Below are 17,684 nucleotides of genomic sequence, written 5' to 3'. Positions count from 1 at the left end.
TTTTGGAGAAAGCATGAAGCACTGAGAAGATCAGTGTTGATTCAACAGCAGGAAAAAGACTGAAGCAAAGTAGAATTCACAATGATGCGAGAACAAATCCTGGAAAGGCAGCGATGTTAGAGTTTGTCTTTCACTTTCACTGCAGAAAACTAAAAGTTACATTTGRRTAGCCTCATGTAGGCCTGTTTACTACTTGCCACATATCTTTAAGAAATGCAATTACAGATGAAGAACTTTTACTGAAATGTATCACACTAGCAGGTGTTACAGAAAAGTATCTATAGAGTTTAWAATTTAAGTGACTGTTTTCGGAACGGATGAAGGAAATTACAAACTCAGTCAGTACTGACTTGTCGTGCTACCTTAAATATTGCTGTCTGACATATCCTGTGGGTTTCTCATGCTTGAGCACACACACACACACACACACACACACACAGCAGCAAAGGCTCTCCCCGTAACCTCCATCTTTAATGATAGATACACGCGCACGCAGACCCAACAAGAAGACAAATCTGTTTAAAACCTGAGATAGTTACAACATTCCTAATCCAAATCAACATGATTTAGAATATAGTATATTTATTTATTTACTTATAAGTAAATGATTCCGTTTGTATTGTTTAATTCAAAGAGKTCAGGAGGAGTTAACGGTGAGCAGATGGTCACAAAGRGAGGTCGGGAGGTCAGAACAACACCAAATAATGCACCGTAAGCTGAATATTTACAGTAAAACAGTTAAATTGTTGTTTTCCTTCTGAGGGTATCCCTCATACCTAGCTATAAGTCTGTTATCCAAAAACAAATAACGCACCGTAAGCTAAATATTGTAGTAAAACAGTTAAACTGTTGTCTATCACCAAATAATGCACTGTAAGCTATTGTCAGAAGGAATGTCTGACGTATCCTGTGGGTTTCTCATGCTTGAGGACACACACACACACACACACCCGCAGCAAGACTCCCCGGCCCCATTCAGATACACACGCATGCACACGCAACATGACAATCTGTTTAAAACCGGAGATAGTTACATTATTCCTAATCTAGTTCAACATGGTTTAGAATATAGTATATTTATTTATTCACTTACAAGTAAATGATTCCTATTGGTTAATTCAAAGAGTTCGGGAGAAGTTAACTGTGAGCAGATGGTCACAGAGGGAGGTCAGGAGGTTACAAAGTTCCCGTATGATTAAAGTCTTTGGTGGGGGAATTTCCGGTCACAGGAAGGGGGGAGGGGTTTAATATCAATTAATCCTTCAAACTCCGATTAAAATTTGACTGAAGGGTATCGGAGGTCACAGGGTCACAAACGTCCTATGGGGGGAGAGGGAGGGGGTAATTAAAGGGGGCGGGCTTTGATAACGTTTAATCCATCAAACTCGGATTAAAATTTAACAGAAGGTGGTATATATAGTCTCTCTCCCCCGTCCAAAACCGATCATCTCCATAATGGAGGTGGAAGCAATTGCCTCTCGCGCAGTGAGATAAGGCGGCTAACTGCGGAGCTCAACGTAGCGAATTTTCCAGATTACAGAACAGTTTTTGGTGAATTAAAAAAAAACGTTTTGGTGAATAAAGTGAAGTAGTCAGATGACGGAAAACGTTGAAGTATTGTTTCTGCTTCATCACGGAGTCGCGGTTTAAGCAGAGAGGTAATGAAATACAACAGACACTGACAGGCCTCTGCGTCTGCATTTCTCTGAAGAACTACTGAGCGGGAGGAGACAGACTGGTGAGGAGAAACTGTTCTTATCGATCGATTCAGTATTTTTATCATACAGACATTAGGCTGTTGTTGTTGTGATATTAGCTAGCTGTTAGCTAACGACTTTGCTAGCAAAGCTAGATAACTAAAAGCTTCTTCCCTGTATCGTTAATGATATCAGTCATTCTTTAGTATTGCTTATGCAATAAAGGCACATCGCCCGTCCAAAACCGATCATCTCCATAATGGATATATGTCAGATCTTCTAATTTTCTTTGCTGCATAATGTACATTTATTCTGGCGTTGGGTAAATGTATCTTGAAGGAGAATAACACTTAAATAATTGTCCAACAAGGATATTCATTTAGAATTAAAAATAACACCCTGAAATACCATGATAGATATAATGAATGTAATAAAAGTGTCATTAATGAAGGGGAAAAACTCAACCCAGACTTTAAGTTTAGGGTCTGGTTCGCAGAGTATGAAGTTAAATTTGTTTCCCAATCATTCAATGTAAAAAAAATTAACCTCAGTTAAGTAAAATAAAATTGTAATCAAAACTTTTGGAATTGTAATGATTCCTTTAAAAAAAAAGTTTTGTTTAAAATACATTTTTTTAATTAAATAACTCATTTTTACCAAACATAAACATTTATTTGCTCACATCAGGAATCTTTTGTTGTGATTTTAGGTCCTGCTCAAGACATCATGTGAGAATCACAAGCAAAACTTTGTGTCACAAACAAAAACTTAGAATAGCAAGAAAAGATTTCTGACATGCACAAATAAGTTTGTTTTGCAAAAAAGAAAGTTAACTTCATGAGTCAAAAATGTGTGATTTAAATTTTTAAAACGTTTTTTTAAGCAAAACTCAGTAGGCCTTTCTCATGGTGACATGCATTAACAATTCAATTTTTGCTTTTGTTTTTTTTTTTTTTTCAGTTTTTCTGCAGTTCCACGTTAAAGTTTGATGCAGCTCTGCTTTCCTGAATGGACCGTCTTCATCTCCACTGCAAGTGTAGCAAACAGGCAGCAGCTCTTTTTTATAGATTGCAGTCTACTAAAAGGTTGCATTGTGCCCTTGTTTATATTTTAATAGTGTAATTCTGTTGAGACAAAATATGTCTGGTGGTCTATCTCTGATTTACATATCCTGCTAAATTGCGGGTTTGAATATTGCAATACTTTCCTATAACAAAGTAGACCTGCAGAAAGAAATTACTAATAAAATGTCTTACATAGGCATAGTGTTATGCTCTATATGAAAATGTTCGATTGTTTATGTCACATTTTTGTAATTTATCATTGTTTATTAAACTCTGAAAGCTGTGTGGCTTTGTTGATATTCTGTCCTAGAATGCGGTTMGATGTGCCCTTTATTGTTGTTGAGCACCTGCCCCTTTAGTGGTCTCTGCACGGCCCTGTTTAAGATATCTTGAATTATGGAGTAATTCGAGATATCTTTAATTAGAATTACGACTAGTCAAAATCAAAAGCGAGATAACTTGAATTTACTTCATGACTAATCATAATTAGATATCTGAAATGTGTATTTCAGATAGTCAGTAATTCATTATAGATATCTTGAATTGAAGTCTCCATACAAGTCAATCTGACATCATTTCGACTAGTCAGAATGTAATTAGAGATATCTCAAATAGTTAATTTGTCTAGTCGAAATATAATTATAGATATCTTAAATCGCTAAAACGTCTAGTCACAAAACAATTTGAGATATTTGGAATGTAAGGGTGGTAAAACCGAATTTATGTTAAAATGTCTTGCCATATAGACCAACAACATTGACCAATCACAGACGTTACATCAAAAAACAACTGCGAATGGTTCACTGCTTTACTGCAGATTAATTGGCAAGGTGACAGTGAGTAATAACCGCGACGCAGCCACAGATAACATGCAACATGTACATATGCAGCGAACACATAGACAACATAGACATTGTGTAGGAATTTAATTATGTTAATAGTTGAAAGTTATGTTGATTCATATTAAGATATGTTTTACTGAAAAGGAATGTAGTGTGTCGACTTCTGGGTCGATCTGACCTAAGAGTCAGACAAGAATTCAGATTGGAGACATGTGGAATAAACAATCCCAGAGGGGAACAGTCAGCGAGGAATCTTGGTTTGTGTGTGAAGGAGTCAGGCTAACTGGAAAATAATCTTGTTTAGACTAACAATTTGACTAATGGTCCTCTGAAGGAGCAGATTTCACTTCCACGAGGTCAGCCCAGAATTCTTGGAACTTCCAACACACACAGTGTAAAAACAGAGCCAGAAGCAAGATTCAGAACGCCATTGGTCAGACGGTTTACAATACACAATAGCAGACTGAAAACGATATAAATGCTCGAAGCCAGAAGCAGGAGACAAGACATTTTGGAAACTGAGACGATGAAAATGAGATGATGAAAATGGAATGTGTGATTCTGCAGATGTACATTAAATGTCTTCTTGGTTGTCTGTGAGCCGGAGAGAATGAAGTTTGTGTATTGTTTCTTATTTCATGAGTTCAGCACCTTTGAATTCCTCCATAACATATGCAACATAGACATATGTAACATCTAACATATGCATCACCTACATATGCAACGTCTACATGCAACATCGACATATCCATAAAGCACTAAGACCATAGACATCACCCAAAGTCACATAGCAGTGACATAGACCAACAACATCTACACATATAACTTCTACTTATTTTTGACACAAATGGAACCTTCTGATTCTGTCATGATGAGTTTATGGTGAAGAACAGAAACTCCTGTTCGAGGTTTGCACCGCAAACTCACCTCCAGATGTTTGCTGAGGTCATGCATCGTATCCAGCGTATTTCTTAAAACCTTAAGGATGACGTCTTAGTGTAATGGCTAAACAAAACCACAAGATGTCGGTGTTGAGCCATATAAGAAAAACGTCTAATTTTCTAAATTAAAACCTGACGCTTAATAAAAGCAGGTTTACAATTTGCTCTTGTCATCCAGGAATTTCTCACACTGTCATTGCTGCAGAGAATGATGGGGGAAATAATAAATCTCTCAGAAAAAATCTGATGCAGATGCAAATCAAATGCTTCAGACTTATTGGTGTTAAAAAAAAGTAACAGAAGATTTTCAGTCAACAAATCATTTTTAATGTTTGAAGATTTTGTTTGTAAAAAAAAAAAAGAGAAAAAATAAGAAATTAGTGACATGGTTTGTCGTCTTTTCAGGTCAAATAGAGGAAAGATTTATACACGGTGTTTATTTAGTTTCTTGAAAAAAACAGTCTTTTGTAGCGTTTGTGCTGCCACCTGTCAGAGCCACGCTTTCTGTCACTCAGTCAGGTAACAGCTCATTACTGAACATTCATTTGCATAAATGTGCAGATCTTTGTTTTAGATTCCAGGCTCATTCCATATTTTGTCCTCTATTTGATCTGATAAAATATGAGCCATAAATTACAACAACATTTTAAGGCATATTTTACAAAGACAGATGTTTGTATCATATGTGTAAATTGTTGCCTGTTATTTATTTTTTTGCTCTAAAGAAGAACAGCTGACTGAGTGTCCTCTCTGACTAATGATCTGATGTATTTTTTTCCCATAATAATTCCACACATAACATAATGTGGATTAAAGTTGTTGTTTCCTCTTGATCCTGCAGAATGTGATGAAGTCACAGTCAAAAGCCCGGTGTCTGACGGGATATCAGTTCAGCTGCAGCAGTTTGCAGTTTTCAAAATCTTTCACCTCTCTCAAACAAAAAAGCAACAAAAATATGACAGGTTGAGGTTGGAGGTGTAAGGTTTAGTGTTTTTCTTCTTTTTGATGAGTCATGTGATTTTTACCTGTGTGGGAGGCGGACCTGAAGTCCTTCAGTTACATTGTGAAGCCTCAGTACTGACAGTAACATGATGCCCTCTGGTCCAGAGAAACTCAGGCTCACTCTGTTGGTTCTGCAGCAACCATCTACTGTACTGGGTGCTTTGACTTGAGAACTTTATTATGTTTACAAGTATAAGAAATAATCCTTCAATTGTATCCATGACCCATATTTATAAAATAAAATGTGGGTCATGGACACTCAGAATTGAGTAGTCCCACAGCTACTCAATCCTGAGTAGCTGTGGGACTACTCAGAATTGAAACGGGTCTTGTGGTTTTGAGTCTGCATGTTGTCCTTGTTTTTGTTCTCTGTTGGTTCTCCTGTTTCCTCCTGTGATGGACCGGCGACCTGTCTGACCTCCTGACCTCTTGCTAAGTGATAAACAGTCATATTCAATAAATTAGCATACATGTCCCGAAGAGTCTCGATTGTCAGATTAAAAGTACATTTTGAAAATAATAACATTTAAGCAAGTTATAAACATACTTTTCATTAAGCTCACATTTCTGTTTTTTTCTGCTTTCATTCATTGTAACCATAAAGTCATAATTAAACAGAAGAAAAGGACTTTCAAACATCAATCTGTGTGAAATGAATCTATAAAATGTGTTTCCCTTGGTGATGAAGTTTATAAAAGAATTGGCTTTTCAATAGTATTGTACTTTACTGAAAGACTCTGTGGGTGCCGTGATCCTGACAAGTCTACAAGGAAGAAGCAAGTAGAAAAAAAGGCGAGACATGTTTGTTAGACATACAGAAGAACAAACACAATTATTTCATAAGTTCCAAAGCCATTTATGGGCAAATACATCACAATCTTGTGAAAAGTCAATATTTACAGAGTTAAGTCATGCTCAGGTTCTCAGTGGGTTAAGATCTGAAAGTAGTTCTGCTTTAGCCTTCTACTGTCTGCTCCTATACGTCCAGCAGAAACTCAGTCTGTGTCCATCATGTTTTCCCTGGACAAAAGTAACTTCTATGCTCCATTCTTTGTCAAAAACAGTTTTTTCTCAGTGTGTGCAGACAGTTACACCTTCCAGTTGCTAGGTTGAGCACTGGTGGAAAAACAACTGTGTAGTGTGCTCCACAGAAAGAGGTAGTCCTGTTCGAAAGGAAAACTGTTCTTTCAGGTGCTGTATTCTAAGCAGCAGGTTCCTCACATGTGAGGCCATTTTAATGCAAACTGATGATGGCTGTGTGCTTTTCTGACAACACAACAAGCCAAGAAATTAATGCATGTCTGTCCCTCATTTTGAGAAATTAGTCTGCTGATTAGACTGACAGTCATTTCAGACTGACTCTTTCACAGCTTCACTGGCTCTGATGATGCAACTGGACTGAAATGAAGGTAGCTGATTGTTTTCTGGCAGGAAAAAAATAAATAAGAGTAGAAATGTGGTTTGATATGAAAATACTTCTTTAGGTAAGACAGTTTTTATTCTGAATAAATCTGCATCCAATCACTGCACAAAAGCTACATGTCTGCACAGAAACTGCAAACTGTGTGGAACACAAGTCTCATGTCACTACCCAGACATTTAATTTATAGGGATCTTGGGGGTGGGGGGAAGGTCCATCGGTCAGACAAACTTCAGATTCAGGAAGAGCAGTGTGGTTCTGGTTCTGGTTGTGGAAAAGTGGACCAGCTCTACACCTTCAGCAGGGTCCTGCTGGGTTCCTGTATGACCGGTACAGGGTCATACAGGAACCACAGCTCTGGGTTGTGACCGGAAGAACAAGATCATGGATACTAATGAGTTTCCTCTGCAGGCTGTCGGGCTCTTTCTTTGAGACAAGAGAGAAGCTTGGTCATGCCAGAGGGACCCAGAGTAGAGCTGCTGCTTCTCCACGTAAAGAGGGTCAATTCCATTCCAAAGTACTTTGTTAATCCCAGAAGGAAATAAACATAAACCTTATCATAGAACCAAAATTTCTAAAAAAAAAAAAAACAATGTTTCACGAAGACACTTTGATTTGATTTCTATAGTTGAATTGATACCAGAGAAACCACACGGATATCACAAACAGAAGAGATTTTTATCAGCCCCAACAAGGTGCTTTCCAAAGAGCAAACACTCAAACATGGCTACTCCTGTTGCTGCGAGCATCACTGATGCTACAAATAATTTGAATAAAATAAAGGAGACTAATGCAGTTTTTCTATGTTTACATCTTTAATTTTTAGTACTGGGACTCAATACAAATTAAATTGTTAAATTGAGTTAATTACAGGGTCTGTAATTAATTAATAGCAATTAAATGCGTTTTAATCAAACTTTACATCAATATAATAAGAGACATTTTCAATTCTAAAACTAACTATGCTGTAAAACAGTATATATTAACATATTAATGAGAGTCAAAAATCTGAAGACTTATTACACCACTAAGCAGTGATAAACAAGGAAACAAATAAAAACTAATCAGTGGCACAAAATTTTTTTTGCAGCTCTATAAATGTAATTTCAGCTCTTCATCATCTCAGGAGCAGGTTGAGAATATTCATTAGGAAACGGGAGCTCATGATTATTCCAGACTGAGAATTCGTGAACATTTGATAAGACTTGAAAACAGAAACTCCTTTAAGCAGCTGACTGTGGATCTGAACTAAAGCTAACTGAAGTCTACAAAGCAGCGGCAACTATAAAAAGATTTCAAAGAGCTCCCAGCTTGCTGTTTCCTCTCTCTCAGATTTCATTAGGAGCTGCATGTCTGCTGAATGGACGCAGGAGGAGCTGTGGGACTACTCAGCTGACAAGCTGGGATGGCAGAAGTGATAGACGAACACACAGGCAGACAAACACCGCCTGCCGCCTCCTCAGAGCAGTTAACATGTGAAGTTCAGGGAAATTCCAGGGTTTTACAGACATGGAGAGGACGTGGAGAGGAAATGGGCAGCGTTAGTTGGAGCTGGAGTTAAACATCAGGGGCCTCATGCATAAAGTGTGCGTGCGCACAAAAAATGTGCGGCACCATATTTTACGCACAAGTCAGCATGTATAAAAATGAGTTTTGCGTCAAAGTTTGCGTAAATATGGCATGAATATGCGCGGCAGCCATGCAAACTTTTTCTTTGGACAATATCAAACTACAGTGTCAAAACTCACCTAAATATACTGAAGTCTGACTACATTCGGTGTTATGTAGACCAAGAAGCATCAAACCTGATGTTTTTCATGATTTTAATATTTTATTGTTTAAACGTAAAAACTGAACCGCATTTATTCTCAGATAATAAGATAACCTATCCATTCATCCATTTTCTATACACCCTTTTCCCCAGTGGGATCGGGAGGGTTGCTGGTGCCTATCTCCAGCTAATGTTCCCGTCGAGAGGCGGGGTCACCCTGGACAGGTCGACAGTCTGTCGCAGGGCTAATAAGCTAACATGAACACAAAATAAAGAAAATAAAAATAAAAGTATGTGAAAACCTCACTCGAATGTAAATAGTAATTTTCCTTAGTTTTTGTCTCATAAAGATGTAGTGCATTGGTCCGTGAGCCGAAGCGCAAGAAATGCATCTATGGGGTAATTTCATTTTCACTGAAAGAAGAAAACAGGGTTAGATCAGCAAATCAACTCAAACCTGCTGAAAATCAACAGGTTTGATTATTTTTAAGGTAATCAAGATGTGTATGCAATCACACGTATGTAAGTAGCTCCGCAACAGGGCCGTGCAGAGACCACTAAAGGGGCAGGTGCTCAACAACAAAAAAGGGCACATCTAACCTCATTCTAGGACAGAATATTAACAAAGCCACTCAGCTTTCAGAGTTTAATAAACAATGATAAATTACAAAAATGTGACATATACAATCGAACATCTCCATATAGAGTAGCGGTTCTCAACGTGGGTGGTACCGCCCCCCAGGGGGCTTTCAGAGGACAGCAGGGGGCGTTGGCGGACATTTTTACAAAAGGGGGGCGCTGGGATGCCTTTGGGGGGCGTTTGATCGAAGGTAAACCTTAAATGCACAACAATGCCAGCATAGACTTTGAGCAACTTGTTAAAACTGTATTGTGTAACATTAAAACATGCTTGGCTGCAACTGTATCGATGGCAGCTCTTCTTCTATTCTAGCAGTTCTCAACGTGGGCGGTACCGCCCCCCAGGGGGCGTTCAAAGGATGGCAGGGGGCGCTGGTGGACATTTTTACAAAAGGGGGTCACTGGGATGCCTTTGGGGGGCGTTTGGTCGAAGGTAAACTTTACACCTTAAATGCACAACAATACCAGTTTAGACTTGGAGCAACTTGGTAAAACTGTATTGTGTAACATTAAAACATGCTTGSCTGCAACGGTATCGATGGCAGCTCTTCTATTCAGTGTTTGTTAGCTTCTGTTAGCTTCTTGGCGCAGCTCCGTTCTCCTGCTAGCTAAAATAACGATACCCTCACTGTGTATCCCTTTGAAAAATGAGCCAATTTAAATAAAGAAATAAAGAAATCCCTCCATGGGTGATACCACGATAGAGAGGGTTCATTTTATAGCGTTAACACGGTGCTSTAAGTGGTCCGGTATGAAACGGGAGTGTTGGAACAACACAGCACTTTAAAATTTCAATAATCAGAATGCAGAATTGTTTCCGTTGTTTTAAAAGGTTTATGTCAGTCTGCCTTTTCCCCATCGATACTCTTCCCGACCGCTTAAAAAAAAAAAAAGACGCCCACATTGCGCAAAACTCTGAAACAGGAGAAGCGGGACATAAAACGGAGTGACGAACTAGATGTGAATTATGGCATAAAAACAGAGAAAAACAGTGAAAAAATCAACACATGATGTGAAACACATGATGATTAGACGGAGCAGCAAGTGATGAGTGAAGATTACTGATGGTCAATAAATGATAAAATAAATCTAGCAACAGGAAAGAAACTAAAGTGAACATAGCAATAAACCAAGAGAGGATAATATTAATCAAATGAAACTAAATGGAAATAAATGAAGAACAAAATGGCCCAAAAAAGGTTGAGAAACACTGATATAGAGCATAGCACTATGCCTATGTAAGACATTTTATTAGTAATTTCTTTCTGCAGGTCTACTTTGTTATAGGAAATTACTGCAATATTCAAACCCGCAATTTAGCAGGATATGTAAATCAGAGATAGACCACCAGACATATTTTGTCTTTACATAATTACACTATTAAAATATAAACAAGGGCACAATGCAACCTTTTAGTGTACAGTAATCTATAAAAAAGAGCTGCCTGTTTGCTACACTTGCAGTGGAGATGAAGATGGTCCATTCAGGAAAGCAGAGCTGCATCAAACTTTAACGTGGAACTGCAGAAAAACGAAAAAAAAAAAACAAAAGCAAAAATTTATTTGTTAATGCATGTCACCATGAGAAAAGCCTACTGAGTTTTGATTAAAAAAAACTTTTTAAAAATTTAAATCACACATTTTTGACTCATGAAGTTAACTTTCTTTTTTGCAAAACAAACTTATTTGGAAGGAAATTAGAAGATTAGACATATATCCATTATGGAGATGATCGGTTTTGGATGGGTGATGTGCCCTTATTGCATTAGCAATACTAAGGAATGTCTGATATCATTAAAGATACAGGGGAGAAGCTTTTTAGTTATCTTGCTTTGCTAGCAAAGTCGTTAGCTAGCAGCTAGCTAATAGCACAACAACAACAGCCTAATGTCTGTACAGTATGATCAGACAAAGGTCAGCATGGCTGTTTCTCGCAAAGGTGAGCTGTGTAATTGTGGAGCGCCTTGGCTCTGATGGAGAACATCATCAATGGAAGGATTCAGAGGGAGCGATTGATCAGAGATCATATTGATTTGCTGGGAAATGTTGATGATGGTTTATGAGCGTTACCGCATGACTCAAACAGTCAAACAGTTATGGCAGCAGTATAAGGAATGAAGGAGTGTTACTTCTGTGACATCTGCAGAGAGAAGGAGCCATGAAACGGAGCTGTTTGTCATAATTTGCAGGCTTGGCTGCAGGACTGCAGGACAACACCAGGCTGCCAGCCTCTTTCCTCTGTTTGCATGATCACCACAGTGTTGGAGGAATGATGACCATTCCCTGCAAAGCCATTCTTCTCTGCAAAGCAGCAAAGCTGGAGGAGATAGGTGCTGGCTTTTTATGCTTTAGTGCCTATGAGGCATTCAGCTGTGCAGCATCGCCAGTGATGGATACCAGCATGGATTCTCCCTCTAGTCATGGGGAATAAAACAGAGAGAATGGAACAAGATAATCCCAAATCAGAAACATGGTTGGAAGAGTATGGACACTCTGAACAAGTCAAAAAGAGAAGACCGGACCAAAAGTATCTGGGATGTGATAATTCAACAATGAAGTGAAGGAACTTGGAGGAATGGCATAACCATGCTCTTCAAAGTTGCTAGTAATTCAGTTCTTTGTTTTTTTTCATTAGTCTCCCTCCATATTGGCCTTGGGTACTTGTGTGCTTGTGTGGTTTGGTCCTGTGTTGTCCTGTGTTGGACTATTGACCTGTCCAGGATGGACCATGCCTCTTGCCCCATGACCCCTGGAGATGCCATCTCTTTGGTAACTTTGGTAAAACATGGAGTCTAACTATGAGGAGGATAAGGAAGCACAGAATATTTTCAGAGAAAACAAATCATCATTTGGACAAAAACAAAACAAAGGCTGATCAGATGAGATCCTGTTGCACATCGTCAGATGAGCAACAGGATGTTGTTTAGGTGACCAGCTGTAAAGAACATTGTTTTATCTTCAGAGAAGGAGACACAATAATGGATAGTTTAAGGATACATTCAGGAAATAAGTAAAGAGCTGCTCTCNATACGGTCAGGTTGGCTTGGATAACTTTTTCCCTTAATGAATAAAATTCTCATTTAAAAATGTATCTTTTGGTTTAATCACCCCATCTCTGTCTGATTTAAATTTGATGATGTAAAACTTTCAGTAGAGACAAAAACAGCAGCAGAGACCTGCAAAGGGGGCAAATAGTTTTTCACAGCATTGTATGCCTAATGCGTTTATATGATGGTGTCCCAGTGTGGCTGTGCATCTCACCCTCAGGCGGTCCTCCGTACTTCCTCTGGCCATTAACCTGGGTCAGCCTGGTGTTGGTCGTTTCCAGCCAGGCTTCCAGAGCTTGCACTCGCTCAATGTTCTGCACCTGACAGTCAAAACACAGCAGGACCGCGTTGTTCACAACACCTCAACAACCAACAGGAAACATTTAACAACAGCAGTCTTGAGAGGATTGTGGAGTAAACCCCGACCAGGAGTTTACAGCTTGCAGACTGGAGTCAGAACTTCAGGATCCMCCTCACACAGACGTATCCAGGACATGTTCTACTGCCGTCACATTCTTTTGATAGGCCATTCCTGGCCTTTCTGGACATCAGAAACATCTGAASTGGGATGTTATTTAATAGTCTGAAGTCCTGTTTTCAGATAYAAGTAAAGTTGCTAGTTGGGASAGGAAGAGAATTCATGTTTATGGGTCCAGAGTGAAGTTTCCACAGTCATTGGAGGGGAGCCATGTTACCTGCTGGTTCTGGTCCACTGGGTTTTCTCAGGTCCACAGCCTGACACAGTGGCGCAACTACATATTATTTTGGTGGATGCGAAAACATAAATCGCCTCCCGCCCCCCCCCAGGGCGACGATACGTGAAGGGTAAACCTCGCTACATTTACCTTATTATGTGAGCGAGGTGAAGGAGCGTAAGGCGCACTGAAGTGTATGGGAAAACATCATTGGCGCACCGCCCCTCTGGTGCTGCGCCCCTATGCGTTGCATACKCTGCATACCCACTTTTTGCGCCACTGGCCTGACACAGTCACGTTAGAGCTCTTCATACTTCCTTCTGCTGACCAGCTTTTTGGAGATGCTCATTAGATTTTCTAGCAGAACTTGGTACCAACCAACACAGCCAAAGGTACCGGTACCAAAGGATGCTTCAATGACCCTGGAGGCCAACAATTCAGTCTGACATTAAACCTACAGAGAACTTGTGGACTGATRGTTGATAAAGTAACMAGGGCCTCCACTGCTCCTCAGAGGAACCACATACGGATCTCCTTCATGTCATACTGCACTGATGGAGGAAGTCATGCAAAGGGAGCCCTGAACCAGTATTTAGTTTATGTCTTGSCCAGTACCTGGACATGCTTTCAGTATGCACACCGATCAATATTAAAAATGACTAATTTAATATTCTAACCTGGATTTTTGTTGTTGTTTTTATTAGCTAAGCAGCTGCACAAAAGCATAGTTATCAACTAGCAGCAAGAAGGTTTTGGGTTTGAATCTCAGCCTGAAGTCTCTTGTCATGGAGTTAGCACGTTCTCCCCATACAAGCATGGGTTCTGCCTGGGTACTTCAGCTTCATCCAACAGTCCCAAAACATGACGGTGGTCTTTCTAACTGGGCTGAGGTTAATATTTCACATCATCAACAGAAACATATTCCACTGGGTKGRATAAACCTATAATAAACACGTTTTAGATTTGAGCTACTGAACTAATTCTATTTCTTTAATCCGATGCAACTTTACACGGAGCGAAAACTTTAAACATGTGGCAGTACCGAAAATTGATCATGAGGTGGCGCCACAGAGCAGCAGCTGGTCGTAATTAAAATCAGGTGTACGTTTAATCAAAYATACTATMGAAATTATTTTTATTTTACAAGGATAGAAAGTATTTAGTTACATCAATTTAAAAGACACGGACAAAACATTTTACCGCGCTAAAGCAACAACAAAACTTGATAGCGATAGTTTTACGGCTAAGCTAGAGCTGAAAACACCAGTACCCTCTCGAGAATATCGAGGCTGGTTCTGGGGTAATAAAAGTGTGAAGTTCTGTAAATTCGCTACAATCAACAGCAGATCTATCTAAATAAATAAATCATCATACATGTTTGTCAGCACTGAGCCCAAAGTACCTGCGAGGCGGTGGCGTGTTTAGATTAGAGGCGCAGCAAAACAAGCAAACACTTTAACAACGTAACAGACAGACAGACGCGTCCACTGCATCAATGTGAGTAAACCAAGTGAACGGGGAATGCCCCAGCTTAAAACAATGTAACAACCCTGACAGGCAACACGCAGCTTTTAATGTTCCCTGTTACATGCTTGCGGACATTCCAAGTAGCCACAGACCGAGCTGAATCTGCGGCCTGCAGAGCGCCAAAACTCACCTGGCTGCACTTGTTTTCCATCTTTCCCACCGTGTTTGTGTTACTCTTCCCGTGGAGAACCACACCACGTGTCTTCCCGTWGCTCACCTGCAGACCTTCTGCTGATTGGTGGGTCACGATATGGCGGGGCCTCCACCGCCAACACGGCGCGCGGGCTCCGTGGCAGCTTCCAGTAAACCCACAGGACGTTAAAGGGTTAAAGCATRCATTACATATGCAGCAAGCAGGGCATACATTACCAATCAGGTTAATATGGGGTTCCATTAGTTTCAAAAATGAGAAGAAGTCATGTGTAGATGTTGTTTGTTCTGTCGTTGCTTTGTGTCTTTGGTTGATGTCTATGGTCTTAGTGCTTTATGGATATGTCGATGTTGCATGTAGACGTTGCATATGTCTATGTTGCATATGTCTATGTTAGTGAACACATATGCAACATATGTCTCCACTATGTCTCCACTAACATAGTGTAACATAGTGAAGACATATGTGTGTCCACTATGCAACATGCATATGTACATGTTATGTCAGTGGCTGCGTCGCGGTTATTACTCACTGTCATCTTGTCAATTAATCTGCAGTAAAGTAGTGAACCCTTCTCAGTTGTTTTTTGATGTAACTTCTGTGACATCCATTTTACTCCAAGCAGTTCAAGCAGTACATGCTAAAAACTGTGAGCTGCGCTGGAGTAAAAAAAAGAGAGAAGTTCAAATACATTCTGAGAGTGAAACTCCTTCCTAAAGGTGAAAATATATCACTAATTTCAAAAGAAAATAAAAACGGAAGTATATGAAATCTTCCGGATTACAATGGTCCCATTTCCAAATAAGATATGAGACGTCCCCGCCCCTTTCTGTTTGTCCTTCTCGTTAGTTCATGTCGTTGGTCTGTGTTGCTGTTGCCTGTTCTCTTCGCCATTAATAAGTGTTGAAGTAGGTCAGATAAAAGAGTTTATTAGATATTGCAAAATTATTGGTCTTTTAATATTAGTGTTTTCAAAATGGTTAGAGTTTTATCTTGTATTTTCTTAATCTACCGCTCCCTCTTTAAGAGCTCAGAGGTTGACTTAGGGACAAATGTCCGAACCAAACGCTCCTGACAAACGTATGCCTTGCCTTGTGACCAACTGACACAAAAAAGTGGTTATACGAGACACACTATTGAGTATTGAATTTTAAGTCATATTCAATATTTTAAATAATTGTAATATTAAATAATATCACGTTTTCTTCAATAGCTTCCAAGGCATGTGCTCCATTGACTCAAAATCAGAGTGAAATGGATCTGCTAAAGTGTATAGATGAGGCACAGTCACTTTTATTCCATTTTAGCTCTTTTTTTTTGTTAAAATGTAGTATTTTTATTCAATAGCTTCTGGGATATGTGACATATTGACTCAAAATCAGCGTGAAATTGTTCTACCAAAGTGTGTAGATGAAGCACGTTCCTTTTTACTCCATTTTAACCCTTTTTATATTTTAGCTATTTTTTTGGTCAGAATTTAGTAAATATATTTTTTAGCAATTTTTTGGTCAAAATTTTCTAAATTTGGACTAAATTGTGACAAAAAATACTAAAAAAAATAAATTTACTAAATTACTGACAAAAAATTGCTAAAGTAAATTTAAAAAAGGGTTAAAATGGAGTAAGAATGAGTATGCCTCACCTACACACTTTAGCAGAACAATTTCACACCCGATTTTGAGTCAATTGGGCACATGACCTGGAAACTATTTCATGAAGAAAACAATGTATTATTTAATATTACAATATTTTAAAATATATTACTTAAAAATTCAGTAGAGGGTAGTGTGTCTCGTGTCAGTTGAAAGGCATTTATTTACATTTATTTGTGAGGAGTGTTAGGTTCGGACATTTGTTAACAGTCCCTAAGTGACCCTCCGAGCGCCTGAGGAGGGAGCGATAAATTAATCCCTGAAGAAAATACAAGTTAGAAATCTAAGCATTTTGAAAACACTCATATTGAAAGACCAAAGTCTTAGATTTTGTAATATCTAATAAACTCTTTGATATATGACCTACTTCAACACTTATTAATGGCGAAGAGAAGCCCCTTTGTGGTTTCCAAACAGTTGCCTGCAGAATTTTACGTTTCCTGCACAAAATTGTTAGTAAATGCCACAAATTAAAACAAGTTTGACAATGTTGGAAATGCGGACATAGTAAAACTTCATAAACTATTAGACTGCTTCTGATATCTGCAAAGAATTTTATTCATTTCCGACCAACTGAATGTACTTAAAAACAGCTTTGAAAAGCTAAAATTGCTATTGTCAAACCATTTTCAACATAAAAGTAGCACATTTTCAAACATATTTTTTTCGTTTTCTCTATTTTTCATTGTTTTATTAAACTTTCAAATTGCTACGTAAGTCAGGGACGTTTTGACTAGACACAATACTAATTCAAGATATCAGAAATGTCATTCTGACTAGTCGGAATGTCAATTTAAGATATCTTAAATAGAAAAGCTGTGTAATTCAAGATATCTCGAATTCATTCAGAGATATCTTAAAAACAATTTTGACTAGTCAAAATTACAATTCAACATATGTTTAATTTAGCTTTGTCTAGTAATTACTTGCTTTTAAGATATCTATTATTTAGTTTTCATTAGTCAAAACTACATCTCCTATCCAAAAATACATTTAAGATCAGGCATGTGCAGAGGGGGGAGCTGGGGGTGCTTGAGCACCTGCCCTTTTTGCTCCTTGCCCCCAAGGGCCCTTTTGGTCAAATTTTTTTATTATTATTATTTATTTTTTTGGTATTATTATTTCCTAAGCTCTCTTCTGACACATAAAAACATGTGCTAAAATTCTTTGCTTTTTTGTTTCTTTTTTGTATAACATAATAAGCCGGTCACCTTGTTACCTTTGACCTTTTGCCCTT

At 38.6% G+C, this 17,684-nt stretch overlaps 1 protein-coding gene across 1 annotated transcript in view; it reads right to left on the bottom strand.

Annotated features, from left to right (window-relative positions):
- The window catches only part of dnd1 (DND microRNA-mediated repression inhibitor 1), a 40,245-nt gene extending 24,488 nt beyond the window's left edge, over positions 1-15,757 (bottom strand). The window contains 2 exon segments of the mRNA XM_008419982.2: positions 12,637-12,742; positions 14,775-15,757. Coding sequence (XP_008418204.1) covers positions 12,637-12,742; positions 14,775-15,038 — 370 coding nt within the window. The 5' untranslated portion in view covers positions 15,039-15,757.
- Positions 15,758-17,684: the final 1,927 nt, after the last annotated feature.

The sequence above is a fragment of the Poecilia reticulata genome, linkage group LG10, assembly GCF_000633615.1.
Source record: "Poecilia reticulata strain Guanapo linkage group LG10, Guppy_female_1.0+MT, whole genome shotgun sequence".
In the NCBI taxonomy this organism is placed as follows: Eukaryota; Metazoa; Chordata; class Actinopteri; order Cyprinodontiformes; family Poeciliidae; genus Poecilia; species Poecilia reticulata.
Note: the sequence above shows the minus strand (reverse complement) of the source record. Positions and strands in the feature narration are given on the sequence as shown.